At 49.7% G+C, this 16060-nt stretch overlaps 1 protein-coding gene across 7 annotated transcripts in view; it reads right to left on the reverse strand.

Annotated features, from left to right (window-relative positions):
• The window catches only part of CLTCL1 (clathrin heavy chain like 1), a 41014-nt gene extending 39778 nt beyond the window's left edge, over nucleotides 1-1236 (reverse strand). For 3 of the 7 annotated variants that reach the window (XM_054173228.1, XM_054173224.1, XM_054173226.1), the window contains exon 1: nucleotides 939-1235. In XM_054173228.1, coding sequence (XP_054029203.1) covers nucleotides 939-980 — 42 coding nt within the window. In that variant the 5' untranslated portion in view covers nucleotides 981-1235. Of the gene's footprint in view, nucleotides 1-938 lie in introns of all 7 variants that reach the window. The other 4 variants (XM_054173227.1, XM_054173223.1, XM_054173225.1 and 1 more) reach the window with 4 other exon arrangements.
• Between the last annotated feature and the right edge of the window lie 14824 nt (nucleotides 1237-16060).

The following is a 16060-nucleotide window of genomic DNA, read 5'->3' on the forward strand; positions in this document are numbered from 1 at the left end:
TTTTGAAATGGATGCCTGATTTGACATCAAGGGGCGGTGCAGAGGCAGAAGGATGACTTGCCAAGTCCACTTCCTGTTCTCTCATTCATTTAGCAAATTCCTTTAATTCCTGCCTCAAACTGCATGCTCCGAGACTGCTGTTCCCTCACTCCATTTACAGCCCTCCCTCGATACCAGTTCACAAGGAAACAGATAAACCGGTTTGTCTGTGCTGCATCCATTAGTCATGGATCTTTTCCAGTGCTGGCATTCGGGCTTTCACAGGATAGTAAGAACAAAACGATGTCATTTTTAGGGAGGGTTTTCTCATATTGTTGTGCTGGGATGAGACAGAGGCTGAGCGGCTTCCGAGTCCAAACGGTTTCTTGCACCTCATCTTCTTAATTTCCTTCCACCTGGCAGCGGCACAGAAAGAGGTCCCCAGGAAGCTCGGCGATCCGGAGACCGATGGCCGTTGAGGTGAAAGAAAAAGAATCCCTCGACCCCTCTTGCAGAGACACCGATCGCAGCTGAAGAGCCCCGCGGCGAGCAGCCCGGCCCCGGCCCGGCGCCTCCCCCTCCCTCAGGCGGCGACTGTGACTCTGCACAAATCGCGGCCGCCCCGCACGCCGCGGAGAAGCGGCCCCGGGGATGGAGCGACGGACGGCGGCAGGCGGCAGCCCGGGAGCCCGCACCGGTGGATCCCGCACCGCGCTCCTTCCCGCGGCGCCCAGCGGGACGGCAGCCCCGCAGCGGGCGGGCGGGCGGAAGAGAGGGAAGGAGAGAGAGGGTCTCCCCGCCACAGCGGCCGCGGGAAGGTCTCCGCCGGCTCGTCCCCTCCCCTCCCCTCGGCATGCCCCCAGCCCCGGCTAGGCCGCGGGCCCCACCTTGGCTGAGGGTCGGGGTGAGGCAGAGCAGGGGGAGCCTCGTCCCTGCGCCCCCCCCCCAGCTGCGCTCACCTGGAAATGCTCCTGGAAGCGAATGGGCAGTATCTGGGCCATGGCTAGGGGCGAGCTCCCCGGGAGAGGGGCGCGGGTCAGGGAGCGGCGGTGGCAGCAGGGCAGGAGCCGCTGCACCCCACACGGCAGCGGGGCGGAGGGGAGGGGGAGGCGGCGCAGGCGCAGTGCCCCGGCTGGGCTGGCGCCCCAGCGGGCTCGCCTCCCTTTTCTGCCTCAGCCCGGGGCCGCTCACTGCGGCGGCGGGATCACTCCGCACCTCCCCATCAGCTTGCCAGGGTCTCCTCAAATAGTCCGTTACCGCGGCGCCTCTTCCCCCTACTCCATCACCGCCCCTTGCTTATCGCCCGCCCTTCTCCTCTTCCGCCGCCTTCCTCTCTCCCGCCGCCCTCCCCAGTCGTCCTGAGGGGCGGGCCCGAGGAGGGGGCTTCGAGGGCAGGGGGGCTCCCCCCTCCGCGGCTGCGGTCAGCGGAGAGGGACGCGGGAGGGGTTGCGGAGCCCAGGTATCCTTCCGCTGCTGCCACACTCACGCGACTCGGTCCCCTCCCCAGCGCCCTGCGGTGCTGCCGCCCCCCAGCTCTGCTGCTCCTCACACGGACCCCGAGAGAGCCGCCCGGTCCCGCCGGTTCCCTCCCGCCTCCTCTGCAGCTGGCGGGCGATGCTCCCTGCATGGCCCCGGGGCTGAGGAGAAAGGTAGGGGGCTCAACGGCGCTGCTCTGCTGTGACCCTCGGTGGGCACTGGAGAGCGGGAGTAGGCCAGCGCCTGAGAGCCCTGCGGCCTGCCCCGCACCTGCCGTCGTGGCTGGTTGTGGTGAACAGCGATTCTCCTCCACCGCAGGTGGACACCGTTTGTTCCAGGCATCAGGGGAGCAGAGGGCCACACGGCCTTTGACAGACTGTCCCCAGGCTCAAGCCAGGAGAGCCAGGGCGGCCACTGCAGCTCAACAGCCCTAGGGAGCCCTAAGGGGCTCAGCCGGTGCTTGGGTCTGGCTGGGTCCTGCAGATCTTGGCGCGGTGCCACACAGGCGCTGCTACCTCCTGCCGTGCCCAAAGGTGAACCAGGAGTTTTGTGCCCAGCTGTCATGCGTGTTTGAAAAGCCATCCTGCTGTCCTGCCCTGCTGGGCTTCCAAATATAAAGAGGGTTCCTTCATGGTGAGCTGACATTGTAAAATTCCTGACTAACCCAGAAGTGCAGGGTCTGACATGGAAGTGGTGTATCAACCTCTTTTTTAAACCCTCACTCCTGGCCATCCCCTTAGCTTCAGATGAGGGAGGTGAAAGTGACATCACTGCTATTCTGCTTCTCCTAAATCACAGTAATCCTGATGGATGCTGCTATGGTGTTGCTAGCTCCAGTGGTTTTATCCCTGGCGTGGTGCTGGTGGTCACATTTTCCCATTGAGCCCAGTTCTGAGAAACAGATTACAGGAGAATGAAACTCTGATGTCAGGTTTTACAAATTAGTTTCTCATGCTGTGGGTTGCAAAGAAAAGGTAAGCAAGGCACCATCACTGCAGGTGTTTAAGAAGAGACTGGATGGGGTGGTTGGTGCCATAGTTTAGTTGATTAGATAGTGCTGGGTGATAGGTTGGACTCGATCTCAAAGGTTTTTTCCAACCTGGTTAATTGTAATAATTTCTAATCAAGGGACCCCTGAAGAGCCCAAACCAGAAGGCAGATTAAAACAATTCCAAATACATTAAAATTCACAGCTTTGTTAATTTTACTTCACCTCATTTGTTTTTAATACGTGGAGCAGGCAATTACCAAACCTGGGGTAGGTTTCCTAATGAATCATAGGCATGGCTCTGCTGAGACAGCTTGGTTCCTATTGGCATGCACAATTGTAGGGTGCAGCCATTGGGACCTCTTTGCCATACATGGGACACCTGAAGGTCTACAGCTGGACTGAGGAAACCCTGAACAGCTTGTTGAACAGGTGGCAGAAGGTGCTGGGACTGAGGTGCCACTAAAGCCCCATTCCTTGGGAAATCTCAGATCTGTAGCTCTTCCCAGAGGGTTCACAACTGGGCTTAGGCACCAAGGTCTGTTGTCTCAAGAGCAAGCAAAACTGGAGCTGAGGTGAAGGACAACTTTTCTTTGTTTGAGTAGTATCTAGTCCATAGGTCTCTTAGCAGCAGCTTACTTAGGGTGGGTTAGCTACAGCAGGCTCTAAATGAGGGCAAGCCAACAGTGCTGCAGAGACATCAGTGGGACAGCAGGATGTGATCTGTCACCAACCCATTTTGGTACAATCAGCTTGTTCTGTGTTTGCTTCTGTCAGCTGCCCTCCCTCACAATTGCTTTATGGATGCTGATTATTTCTATCCAGATCTCTAATTGCTAACTTTTCCATTCCAATTGATAGCTAACTAGCTCTGATTGAAAAAAAAAACAACCCAACAACCCACCACCCAAACACAACAATGAGCCAGAGCCTTTCACCACATATGTACATAGTCATAGGATAGGTATTTCTAAATCTTTTCTATTTTAGAGCAGATTGTGACAAAGGCTTGTCTCTGAGACATTTTTATGAGCAAGAATTACAAATGCACAAAAATCCTCATGTTCTGTGTGCAATCACAGTAGTCTGGCACAATGCTTGACATGAACTAGAGAGATCACTGGCTAAGGAGATCAAGATTCATTTAAAGTATAATTAAAATTAAGGGTCTGTTATATTTCTCCAATCCAGTTTTAATAATATAATGCTTCATGCCCACTCCCAGCTGGCCAAATCCTAATTACAACATCCCATAATTTCTGTAGTAAAAAAAAAAGAAGGTGGCATCTCACTTTTACACACAGTGCCTTGCCACACTTTTGTCTGCTGATGTCTTTCTCCTTTGTACCTTTTACCACCAGGCTTTGCTGGGCACGGGGCTTAGGTTCTTTGCAGGTGTGATTGGCTCTGAAGAGCCAGCTGATAGTGTTGGAAATTTTGACCCAAATTAAAAACAAATAATTGACAAGTATACAGAGGAGAAGTATTTTGCCACCTTTTCTCCACTTTGCAACCAGCTGAGCTTCCACAGCTAAAGACACTGACCCTCTGCACAGCCAGATGGGTGCACCCAGGTTTTAACTGAGCCTGGAAACTTGTTTTCTATATTTAGTTTGGGATCTCTCAATGGAAAGGCACCACTGGCCTTATTTAAGGTCTATGAAAAGGAAATGTAGAGAGTCTCAACTGTCTGCTGTGCACCTACCCCTCTGATTAGCCAACTGCTATGCTCTTCCTCCTTTATAAGAGGCAGAGCCATGGCACTGAGCAGCTGAGAAGGCTGCAATCCCTAGCAGTCCTTTAACAATGAAAATGGAAAAGTGCCTAGGAAATTTTTCTCTGTTTTCTCAGTGGTTGCTTTCCTCCAGATGTTTGGTTTTCTGGCTTCTATGGATGGCAGCCTGATGCCCTCTTCCAGTCTTTGAGAAGAGCTGCATGTTTGCCTTGGAGAGGCTGTCATTTGTATACAGAACTCTAAGTATTGTGCATGTTCCCAGTCTTCTGTCCCCAAGACTCAGCCAAGGAAGTCTCACTGCAAAAGCAATGTCCACAGATATGTGAAGGATGAGTGCCAAGAAGATGGAATCAGGCCCTTCTTGGTGATGCCCAACGACAGGACAAGAGGCAGTGGGTGGAAGTCAAGGCATGGAAACATGAGGAAAAAATTTTTCACTGTGAGGGAACACTGGAATAGGCTGCCCAGGAGGGTTGTGGAGTCTCCCTCTCTGCAGATATTAAAAACCCACCTGGATGCTTTCCTGTGTGATCTAGTATAGATGATTCTGCTCTGGCAGGGGGTCTGGACTGGATGATCTTTCAAAGTCCCTTCCAACCCCTAACATTCTGTGATTCTCTTAACCAAATCACAGTTTAACTACAGAAGTGTGGAAGTTGAAAACGAGGCACTAGCACACATTCTGGCTGCTGGGAGATGGCATCCAGCTGCTGACAGCAGGAGACCTGCCTGAGTGTGGACAAATAGAGCTCTTAAGTGACACACAGGCTGTGAACTGGACTTGCACATCCTTGCAGCTGACCACTACTAACTGCTGGAGAGCTGCTGCGTGTGGCACAGCCTTGGATGCAGGGAGTTTGATCCTCACTTTTTCCCAGCTGTGTGCTGACTGTTTTGCCTACATGTGAATGCAAACCTTGGGAAGCGCTGCAGCAGCACTCACAGCACAGAGATGACCTGATGAGCACAGGCAGAGTGTCACAACAACTCCAAAAGCTCTGGTTTGTTCTTGGAGACAAAATTGACATTTCATGCATCTCAAGGTCCTCACTGACTGCCCTGTTTGCTTCAGGATCCAGTTTGAAATTGTACTCCTTGTTTTTCAAACCACACCCTCACTCCTTGGACTTCTTTCCAGCTTGTCTCCTGGAGACGGTGGAGCCCTCCCCTTTCCTCTCTGCTCTCTCCTTCCAACAGGCTCCTCTCATCATCTCTCATCCAGAGCTGACTTCTTATACATCTCACAGTCATTCTCCATTTTAATGCAAAATTCCATTCAAATAATGTTCTCTTCCCCTGGAATTCAATTCTCCTTTTCCCATCTGCTCTTCTTCTTACTGCACACATACCTCTGGGTCACACAAAGCACTCTGAGGCTCTGGATGAGTTTCTTCTGTGTTTTTTTTTAAGTCATTGTGCAAGCTCCTGAAGAGCAGACTGGTAAAAATTGTAAATGTGATGTCTTTGAGGGAATGATTTGAAATGTAAAGATTCTCTTGCAGAGTTGTTCAGCATGTAACTGTTTAATATTTAAATTCCCTGCAGTTCATTCTCTAGCAGGAGAATGTCCTACACAGTTAGCACTTAAAGAAAGTCCTCTGTTGTGGTGGATTTAACTCCCGACATCTTCTTGGTCATTTTATGAATTTAGTTGGCTGTGTGAAGCCCCATCCCATACCCCCTGCTGGAGATGATAGATTCTGATAACATTTAATGTCAGAATGGACAGAAGTGTCTAGAGGCAGTGGAGGACTGGAGGTCTTTAGATCACCCCCATACATAGAATACATACATAGAATAAACCAGGTTGGAAGAGACCTTCAAGATCATCGTGTCCAACCCATCAACCAATCCAACACCACCTAAACAACTAACCCACGGCACCAAGCACCCCATCAAGTCTCCTCCTGAACACCTCCAATGATGGTGACTCCACCACCTCCCCAGGCAGCCCATTCCAATGGGCAATCACTCTCTCTGGATAGAACTATTTCCTAACATCCAACCTAAACCTCCCCTGGCGCAGCCTGAGACTGTGTCCTCTTGTTCTGGTACCGGCTGCCTGAGAGAAGAGACCAACATTCTACAACCTCCCTTCAGGTAGTTGTAGAGAGCAATAAGGTCACCCCTGAGTCTCTTCTCCAGGCTAAGCAACCCCAGCTCCCTCAGCCTCTCCTCACAGGGCTGTGTTCCAAACCCCTCCCCAACTTTGTTGCCCTTCTCTGGACACGCTCCAGCAAGTCAACCTCCTTCCTAAACTGAGGGGCCCAGAACTGGGCACAGTACTCGAGGTGTGGCCTAACCAGTGCAGTGTACAGGGGCAGAATGACCTCCCTGCTCCTGCTGGCCACACTGTTCCTGATGCAGGCCAGGATGCCATTGGCCCTCTTGGCTGCCTGGGCACACTGGAGGCTCATGTTCAGCCTACCATCAACCAACACCCCCAGGTCCCTCTCTGCCTGGCCGCTCTCCAGCCACTCTGACCCCAGCCTGTAGCTCTGCATGGGGTTGTTGTGGCCAATGTGCAGAACCTGGCACTTGGATGTGTTAAATCTCATGCCCTTGGACTCTGCCCATCTGTCCAGCCTATTGAGGTCCCCCATGCCATAAGGATGCATAATTTACTTGTAGCCTGCAAGCAATATGCCTTTGTTCCATTTCCATGTGAAGAAGCCATTGCTGTCTGTGTGCAGAGTGCTGACATTCTTGCTCTTGGTGCGTTCTGATGGTGACTGGGCTCCTCTCTGGACACTTGTGTTTGTGTTCTCCAGGGTCTGCATAGTGCAATTGCTGTGATACTTGCAGGGCAGCACAGGAGCTGAAACTGCATCTCCTCCAGCCCAGCCTTATGAAAACAGAGGTCTACTGGCCAGTGACGTAAGGCTGAGCAGAGGGCATAGGAGTCAACGTCTGTCTTTAGATTCGTGACAGATGGGTCAGTGCTACTTGCTACATCAACCTTTTAAGAAGCTGAACTCCTCCAGAGTGTTTATTCTGGCATCTGTCAAGTGGATAGATGGTGAACATGTTCTTTGAAAATATAACTAATGGAAAGGAATGAGGTAGCTGATATGAATCAAGTGTGCATCTGTTGCTAATTTCACTAGTTTCTGGAATAACAGGAACCAAGCTACCCTCATAAACTGACTACAGGAAATCTTAGTCTAATTGGTCTGAGTGGCTAAGTACCATTTAGGACCATGATTGGTAAATGTGCATAACTAGGATATGAGAATAAAAGGCTGGAAAGGACCTGAAGGGGCCTTTGGTTATTACCTCTGTCCCACATCAAGACTGAATGGACATGGGGGTCCTAGAGGACAGAAGGATAACCATGAGCCAGAAATGTGCCCTTGTGGCCAAGAAGGTCAAGGGCATCCTGGGGTGGATTAGAAGGACTATGGTTAGTAGGTTGAGAGAGGTTCTCCTTCCCTCTACAACTACCTGAACTACAACTACGTCTCTCTACAACTACCTGAAGGGAGGTTGTAGAGAGACGGATGTTGGTCTCTTCTCCCAGGCAGCCAGTACCAGAACAAGAGGACACAGTCTCAGGCTGCGCCAGGGGAGGTTCAGGCTAGATGTTAGGAAAAAGTTCTATACAGAAAGAGTGATTGCCCATTGGAATGGGCTGCCTGGGGAGGTGGTGGAGTCGCCATCACTGGAGGTTTTCAGGAGGAGACTTGATGGGGTGCTTGGTGCCGTGGGTTAGTTGTTTGGGTGGTGTTGGATTGGTTGATGGGTTGGATGCGGTGATCTTGAAGGTCTCTTCCAACCTGGTTTATTCTATGTATTCTATGTATGTATTCCCCTGTACTCTGCCCTGCTGAGACCACATCTGGAATATTGTGTCCAGTTCTGAGCCTCTCAGTTCAAGAAGGACCTCAGGGAACTGCTTGAGAACGTCCAGTGCAGAGCCACAAAGGTGCTGCAGGCAGTGGAACATCTCCCTGTGAGGACAGGCTGAGGGAGCTGGGGCACTTCTTGCTTTTCTAAAGGCCTGAGAGGTGCCTTGCACCATAAAAAAGTGACATCAATTTTTGGCACTCTGTGCTGTTCCAGATAGGTCTCCTTAGCAAATGCAAAAGTGAGAGGGCACACATACAAAGTGCCAGTTGGACCATTTATTTGGCATTTGGGGGTTGAATGTCTTTGCAGATTTTTTGGTCCTCATCATAGAAAAATGAAAGCTAATAAAGTGCTAATTTCAGTGCGTGGAGGTCCAGTTAGGCCATGGGATTAAAAGACAGTCTGAATCCAGCCTCATGTATAATACAGAGTTAAACATTAGGCAATGGTCTGTCCCTTCCCAGACCACCCACTCTTGATGCAGCTGGGTTTCCTAATGATACCAAGATTCTGGTAAGCTCTTGACATGGTCCCTCTGGTTAGTCAAGGCTTCCTGATTTGTTTCACTGGGGTGCTACCTCCTCAGCTGTTGGGTTATGAAGCAGTAAGCCAGCATTTCTTGTAGTGCTGATCTCAGGTATCACTTTCTCTATTCATGTCCACTCATAGTTCCATATGACATGCAGTATTATTTTCAGCTATATTTGGCTTGCATGTAATCAAGCTTTCCAGCTCTTCTCTGTATTTTGTACATAGAGCAGCAGGCAGGAGAAGCCTTTTGTCCCCTTGTATCAGGAGGATATGCTGAACATCAACATGGACATGTTCCTGAAGACCAAACTGGGAATCTGCTCACAGATTTCCTTGTCCATCTGTTTTCTGTGCAATGTGGTTATTTAAAGCAACAAAGTTCACTTCAGAGACATTGTAGAGTAGCTACTGTTTATGTTGATATTTCTGTTGAGGCTCAATTTTGTCTCTTTTCCATTATATCTCAACACTGCCTGTAATTGCCTCTTTCCACCAGATTTCCATATTATCCCTCCCGCCTGTTCACACACAGACTACTTTCCTTTACTTGGCAATCTTCCAGTCACTCCATGCTGCAGACAGAGGTACCAAACCAGAACAGCAGCTGATCAGAGTCAAAAGAAACTGCAGCAGGTTACACTATATGGCCTGCAGAAGACTGAACAATCAAACCATGGAGCACCCAAGGCTGTCATTGGATGTTCTCTTCTTAAGACTGGTCATCTTAAGTACTCTTAGGTAGGTAGGTAACAAGGTTAATAGAGGCTTAACAAATGTCCCTTCAGATGCATCTTCTACGAGGGCTGAGGGAGCTGGGGTTGTTCAGCCTAGAAAAGACTCTGAGGGGACCTTAGAGCTGCCTTCTAATAGCAGAAGGGATCTTCCAGGAAGGCTGGAAAGGGACTTTTCCTAAGCATGTCTAGAGACAGGACAAGGGGGGAATGGTTTGAAACTGAGGGAGAGCAGGGTTAGATTGGAGCTTAGGAAGAAGCTTTTCAGTATGAAGGTGGTGAGACTCTGGAATAGGCTGCCCAGGGAGGTTGCAGATGTCTCCTTCAGGCTGGATGAAGCCTTGGGCAGCTGAGTCTAGTTGAGAGGCGTCCCTGCCCATGGCAGGGAGGTCAGAGTAGCTGATCTCTAAGGTCCCTTCCAACTTGAGCCATTCTACGATTCTATGAAATGTTGTCTATTTCCATTGTTTATCACTCCTCCAAGGAAGGATAACTTGAAATTATTCTCTCATATAAAATGAAAATTGTTCTTGCAGGGATCAGCTTCATAACTTGGACACTGGAGCCACCTGGGGAAGCAGAAACATTCCATGGAGATTCATGCAGATCATTAGTGCAGCCAGACTGACCCAGCAATACATCTCCATGTGTCCAACTGCAAAAACAGAAGGAAGCATAATGGTTTCAATGTGATGTTCAACTTAAAACCTCACCTTCTGCTCAAGTAAGTACATTCTTGAATTAAGGCTCTACCTTCTTGCCTTCTAGTTCCCTCAAACTCCACAGTTCTCACTGCCAATAGCTGCTGGTGGCCAGCAATACATGGAAATGGGCAGTATGCTGCTGTATCCCATGGTGAAGAGCTGCTTTGGTTCTGCTGTTCATCTTCCCTCACTTGGGCACAGGTGAAGCCCTCAGGCTTCTGGCAGGCTGCCACTGTAAACCCAGCGTAGCACGTGTTAGCTTGAAAGGGGAATAAGGCCTCAATATTGCATTTCAAACACTGATTAGTAAAGCAAGCAATTGAAAAAAAAGTGTTTATTTAGCTTATGGAGATCCTGGAAAGGAAAACAGCTCCAAAAGTTCCAAGCTAGAAAGGCTAGAGCTGTCAGGAACATCAGATTCCTAAGAATAAGCTTCCTTCCCACCACCTTCAGCTGCAAGGATGACAGTCTGAGTGCATTGTCTTTCTCAGATACTGCACTGGACAAGCAGTTCAAATGCAGTTCACCCAAAAAGCCATTCAAAAGGGTCAAGAGCAAGGATTCAGGCAGCAAATAAACACCAGAAGATGGGAAAAAAAATTTGTCTCTAGTTTTCCTCTTACAGTTTTGCACTCCTTGTGCCAGGAAATTATTAAATCACCCAAATTTCACTCAGAAATGCATTACTTGGATGAGACATGAAATTGCTGAGGGATATTGCTAAGGGGGAAAAAAAAACCAACAAGCAACTTCAAAGTCAGTAGTGATGGACAGAGGAGCCGGAGTCCAGCTTCTAGGGGCTTTTGAACACAGTACTGGTAAGAAAAGGCATTCCTGATTGATCCAAGTCAGCATGTAGAGGAAGTGTGTGCATAAAAAGCAGAGGAAGCTCTGGTTAATATTTTCTGCTGCAATTTAGCACAAAGGGTCCAGGAACTTTTATTTTGTTCAACAGGAGAGACTCTGCCACCCAATTAGGAGGGTGAGAAAGCAGACCCACTAATGCTCTTCCGTTTCTAGGAGGCCATCTTTGTGTCTTTTGGGAACAAGGCTACTTTTGCTGTGCCACAAATGCCAGTTCATAGCACCCTAGAGTTTTCTGTAGCTTAACAGGGTTTGATGCATTGATAGCAGGACCCTGCCAAGCCAGTTTTGTCACCTGCACTTCGCTTAATGTTGCAGTTCAGTTCATCTCGCTGAACGTACCAACAAAAATTAACCCATTGCTGCAACCAGGTCATTTAGGAAAGCCCTTCCTCCTCTCCCTAGTGCAACACAGCATGGTCTAGTATTTTCTACCTGGCTGCCATATTACTGTGTGAATGAAAGTAAATGACAGAAATGTCAACAGCCTGGAACAGAACAATGCACAGTGAAGCAGACAAAATGACACAAAGCTTTCATCTGCAGTGTTGTTAGCAGCCTAAATATTTTTTAGGGCAGAAGGGTGCAGATATTATGATGGGAGGGAATCATAGAATGGTTTGGGTTGGAAGGCACCTCCAAAGGTCATCTAGTCCAAGCCCCCTGAAGTCAGCAGGGGCATCCTCCATCAGATCAGGTTGCTCAGAACCATGGAGATCTCCAGGGATGGGGCCTCAACTCTATCCCTGGGCAACCTGTGCCAATGTTCTCATGGTGCAGAACTTGTCCCTTACATCCAATCTAAATCTGCTCTTCTCTCATTTCAAACCCTTGTCCCTCATCCTGTCACTGCAGACTGTTGGAAACAGTCCCTCTGCAGCCTTCTTGTAGCCCCGTTCAGGTACTGGAAGGTTGCCGTTAGGTCTCTCTGGAGCCTTCTCTTCTCTAGGCTGAACACTCCCAGCTCCCTCAGCCTGCCCTCGTAGCAGAGGTGCTCCAACCCCCTGATCATTTTCATAGCCCTGCTCTGGACCCTCTCTATCAGGTCCATATCCCTCCTGTGTGGAGGGCTCCAGAGCCAGACACAGCACTGCAGGTGAGGTCTCAGCAGAGCAGAGGGGCAGAATCATCTCTCTCCATCTGCTGGCCACGCTGCTTTTAGCGCAGCCCAGGCGGCCATTGCCTTCTGGGCTGAAGTTCACACTGCTGGCTCATGCCCAGCTTCTCACCCACCAGCACCCCCAAGCCCTTTTTTTGAAGGATTGTCTAGTGAAGCAGTAACCAAAGAGTGTGGGGAAATAAATGGAAAAACTCTGAATTAAGAGTAAGTACTTTTATTGATGATCTTACATTTCAACACTCACTGCATTAAGTCTCCTAAGCTGCTGAACTGTAGTCCACTTCAGTGTTTCAATAAAAGAAAAAGCTCTTTCAGTTTATCTTGTGGCACACAATTAACACACTATTTTAATAATAAAGCCATAGACACAAATAATCCCTGCCTGTGATTTGAAAACCAACCTGCCTGTATTTCCAAGTCAAAATGAACACATCTCTTTGATATGATACTATGCTTGTAAAAATGCCTACAAAAAATAAATCAGTTTGTTCAGAAGGCCTCTAGAGTGGTTGGGAAGTATTTCCTCTTTCACCATTTAACAAATGGCATCACTGCACAAAACCTACCAGGCAACAAAATATTGCAGATGAATTTCACACAGGAAAGCCAACCCTGACGCCATACAGTGTCCCAGTTTCAGCAGGACAAGGGAGAGTTCAGCACAGCAACAAACCTTCATAGTGCATCATAAAATTCAGCTGTGTGACATGTGGAACAATATTTAATTCAGTGCTCAGGAGATGTAAACAAAAAATAATGATCAAATACACCTAGGATTCTACTAGTCAGACACTGGTCATTCATTTGTTTGGTTGTTTTTTTCCCCTTGCTGTTTTCAGAGTATATCTTATTCTGTTCTAAAGGATCTGCTATTTCCCAACTCTTAAAACCTCTTGAAAAGTGGTTTATAAAAGATTTTTCTTGCTTCTGAAAAAGTTTGCAAAGAATCATAGAATCAATAAGGTTGGAAGAGGCTTCAAAGATCATCAAGTCCAACCTGTCACCCAGGACCTTATGACTACTAAACCATGGCACCAAGTGCCACATTCAATCCCCTCTTGAACACCTCCAAGGATGGTGACTCCACCACCTCCCTGGGCAGCACATTCCAATGGCTAACAACTCTCTCTGGGAAGAACTTTCTCCTCACCTCCAGCCTAAACTTCCCGTGGTACAGCTTGAGACTGTGTCCTCTTGTCCTGGTGCTGGTTGCCTGGGAGAAGAGACCAATCCCCTCCTGACTACAACCTCCTTTCAGGTAGTTGTAGACAGCAATAAGGGCTCCCCTGAGCCTCCTCTAGGCTAAACAACCCCAGCTCCCTCAGCCTCTCCTCGTAGGGCTTGTGCTCGAGACCTCTCCCCAGCCTCATTGCCCTTCTCTGGACAGATTCAAGTGTCTCAATGTCCTTAAATTGAGGGGCCCAGAATTGGACACAGAAGACTTTGAAGTTTTTTTATCAGTAAGACTTAAAATAGTATTATTTTTTGTTCTTCTGACCCTAACATTAAACTTCCACTCAAGCCAAGAAGAATAAACCCAAGCAGAGCTATTTTGTTGCAAGGATGCTGACTTCTATGCCATCATGTGTATTTAGGCAGAAACTTTTAACTTCAAGCTAGCATTTGAATGCAATTTCAGTTTCTTCTGGAATTCCTACACCTTAGACAGTTTTTTTCAGTGTTACTCAAGAAATAAAACTCTGAGGAAGCAGTAGGAAAACCTACTGAACTAAGTCCTTCATAAGACATGCAAAATGGCATTTCCTGGAAAAGCAAAAATCATATTATGTAGATTTTTTTCCCCCTCCCTTTAAATTTCCCCTTTCTGCAGGAAGCACAAAAAATGCATCACTGTTACAAAAGAGCCTTGTCTCGTGTTACTGAGACTCAAGTTCTTTATCAGCATAAAGCATCTGTATGAAAGCTGAAAGGGAACTCAGCTGGCAGCAGAAATTCAGTTATGCACAAACTTTTATTCCCCACAAAAGAAATCCAGTGTGGGAAATAATCCTTTCAAACAAGGCCACTAAAAAAAAACACCCCAACAAACTCAAACCAAAAATAATAGAGCAGGAAGGCACAAGGACAGATATACATCCCTGAGACAGTGAATGGGACTGTGAGGAGAGATGGAAGTTAGACCTCTGTCTAATCTCCACATGGCTGAGATCCTGCTTTTTTTAGGCTGCTTGAATCATGAGGTTCTCAATGCAGAAACAGGGATTTATGTATTTTTTATGCCCCTTCCCTGCCTGTGTTTTTAAAGGCATCAGAGATATCCAGGGTGCAGTACACATTTCATAAGGCTGATACAACCAGTTGACACAAAACGTTGAATTTGTCTTGTGAAAACATGGAGATTGAAGAAATGGAATAGCTTCCATCACAGAGACACCACACTTCACTCTTAAATGATTTTTTGCTTGGATTCAAGCTCCATACTTATTACACATAGCACGGCTAGATCCTCCAGCTGCATTTTCCCTCTGCGGGCCATAACTTCGTGGAGAAAGCCTCAGCAGCCATCCAAAGTCTTACCTTACCTGCTGTTCCCTCACTCCATTTACAGCCCTCCCTCGATACCAGTTCACAAGGAAACAGATAAACCGGTTTGTCTGTGCTGCATCCATTAGTCATGGATCTTTTCCAGAGCTGGCATTCGGGCTTTCACAGGATATTAAGAACAAAACGATGTCATTTTTAGGGAGGGTTTTCTCATATTGTTGTGCTGGGATGAGACAGAGGCTGAGCGGCTTCCGAGTCCAAACGCTTTCTTGCACCTCATCTCCTTAATTTCCTCCCACTTGGCAGCGGCACAGAAAGAGGTCCCCAGGAAGCTCGGCGATCCGGAGACCGATGGCCGTTGAGGTGAAAGAAAAAGAATCCCTCGACCCCTCTTGCAGAGACATCGATCGCAGCTGAAGAGCCCCGCGGCGAGCAGCCCGGCCCCGGCCCGGCGCCTCCCCCTCCCTCAGGCGGCGACTGTGACTCTGCACAAATCGCGGCCGCCCCGCACGCCGCGGAGAAGCGGCCCCGGGGATGGAGCGACGGACGGCGGCAGGCGGCAGGCGGCAGCCCGGGAGCCCGCACCGGTGGATCCCGCAGCGCGCTCCTTCCCGCGGCGCCCAGCGGGACGGCAGCCCCGCAGCGGGCGGGCGGGCGGAAGAGAGGGAAGGAGAGAGAGGGTCTCCCCGCCACAGCGGCCGCGGGAAGGTCTCCGCCGGCTCGTCCCCTCCCCTCCCCTCGGCATGCCCCCAGCCCCGGCTAGGCCGCGGGCCCCACCTTGGCTGAGGGTCGGGGTGAGGCAGAGCAGGGGGAGCCTCGTCCCTGCGCCGCCGCCCGCCCCCCCCCCAGCTGCGCTCACCTGGAAATGCTCCTGGAAGCGAATGGGCAGTATCTGGGCCATGGCTAGGGGCGAGCTCCCCGGGAGAGGGGCGCGGGTCAGGGAGCGGCGGTGGCAGCAGGGCAGGAGCCGCTGCACCCCACACGGCAGCGGGGCGGAGGGGAGGGGGAGGCGGCGCAGGCGCAGTGCCCCGGCTGGGCTGGCGCCCCAGCGGGCTCGCCTCCCTTTTCTGCTTCAGACCGTGGCTCTTCTGCCAGGGTCTCCTCAAATAGTCCCTCCTCGCGGTCCTGCTCTGGCGGGGGGGGCTATGGGGGGGCGGAATTTGATGATCTCGGGAGGTCCCTTCCGATCCCTAACATCCTGTGATGCTGTGATCAAGGCTTTGAAATAAAAGCCTATAATGGCTCCAGTCCTATCCTTCCCGGCCACCTGTTTGTCACTATAGCAGATGGGACAGGGCTCGGAGTGTCGGCGCCGGAGCGTGGCAGACAGAAGCAGCCAATAGCCTTTTGTTCCCCGAAACGTATGGACCCTTTATTTATGGGGATGGCCCTGCACGTTTCCAAGCAGTGGCCGCCACAGCTGCTCGGGTAGATGAGAGCAGAAAGCTTACTTTTGGAGGGAGTCTCCTAGTACATTCTCCACTTACAGTCAGGACCATCCTAACTCGGAAATCAAACCGGTCGTTGAAGTATGAGACCATGCTGATGGCAAGAGATGGATCTCACTCTGACAGTAGA

Source organism: Dryobates pubescens, chromosome 25 (assembly GCF_014839835.1).
Source record: "Dryobates pubescens isolate bDryPub1 chromosome 25, bDryPub1.pri, whole genome shotgun sequence".
In the NCBI taxonomy this organism is placed as follows: Eukaryota; Metazoa; Chordata; class Aves; order Piciformes; family Picidae; genus Dryobates; species Dryobates pubescens.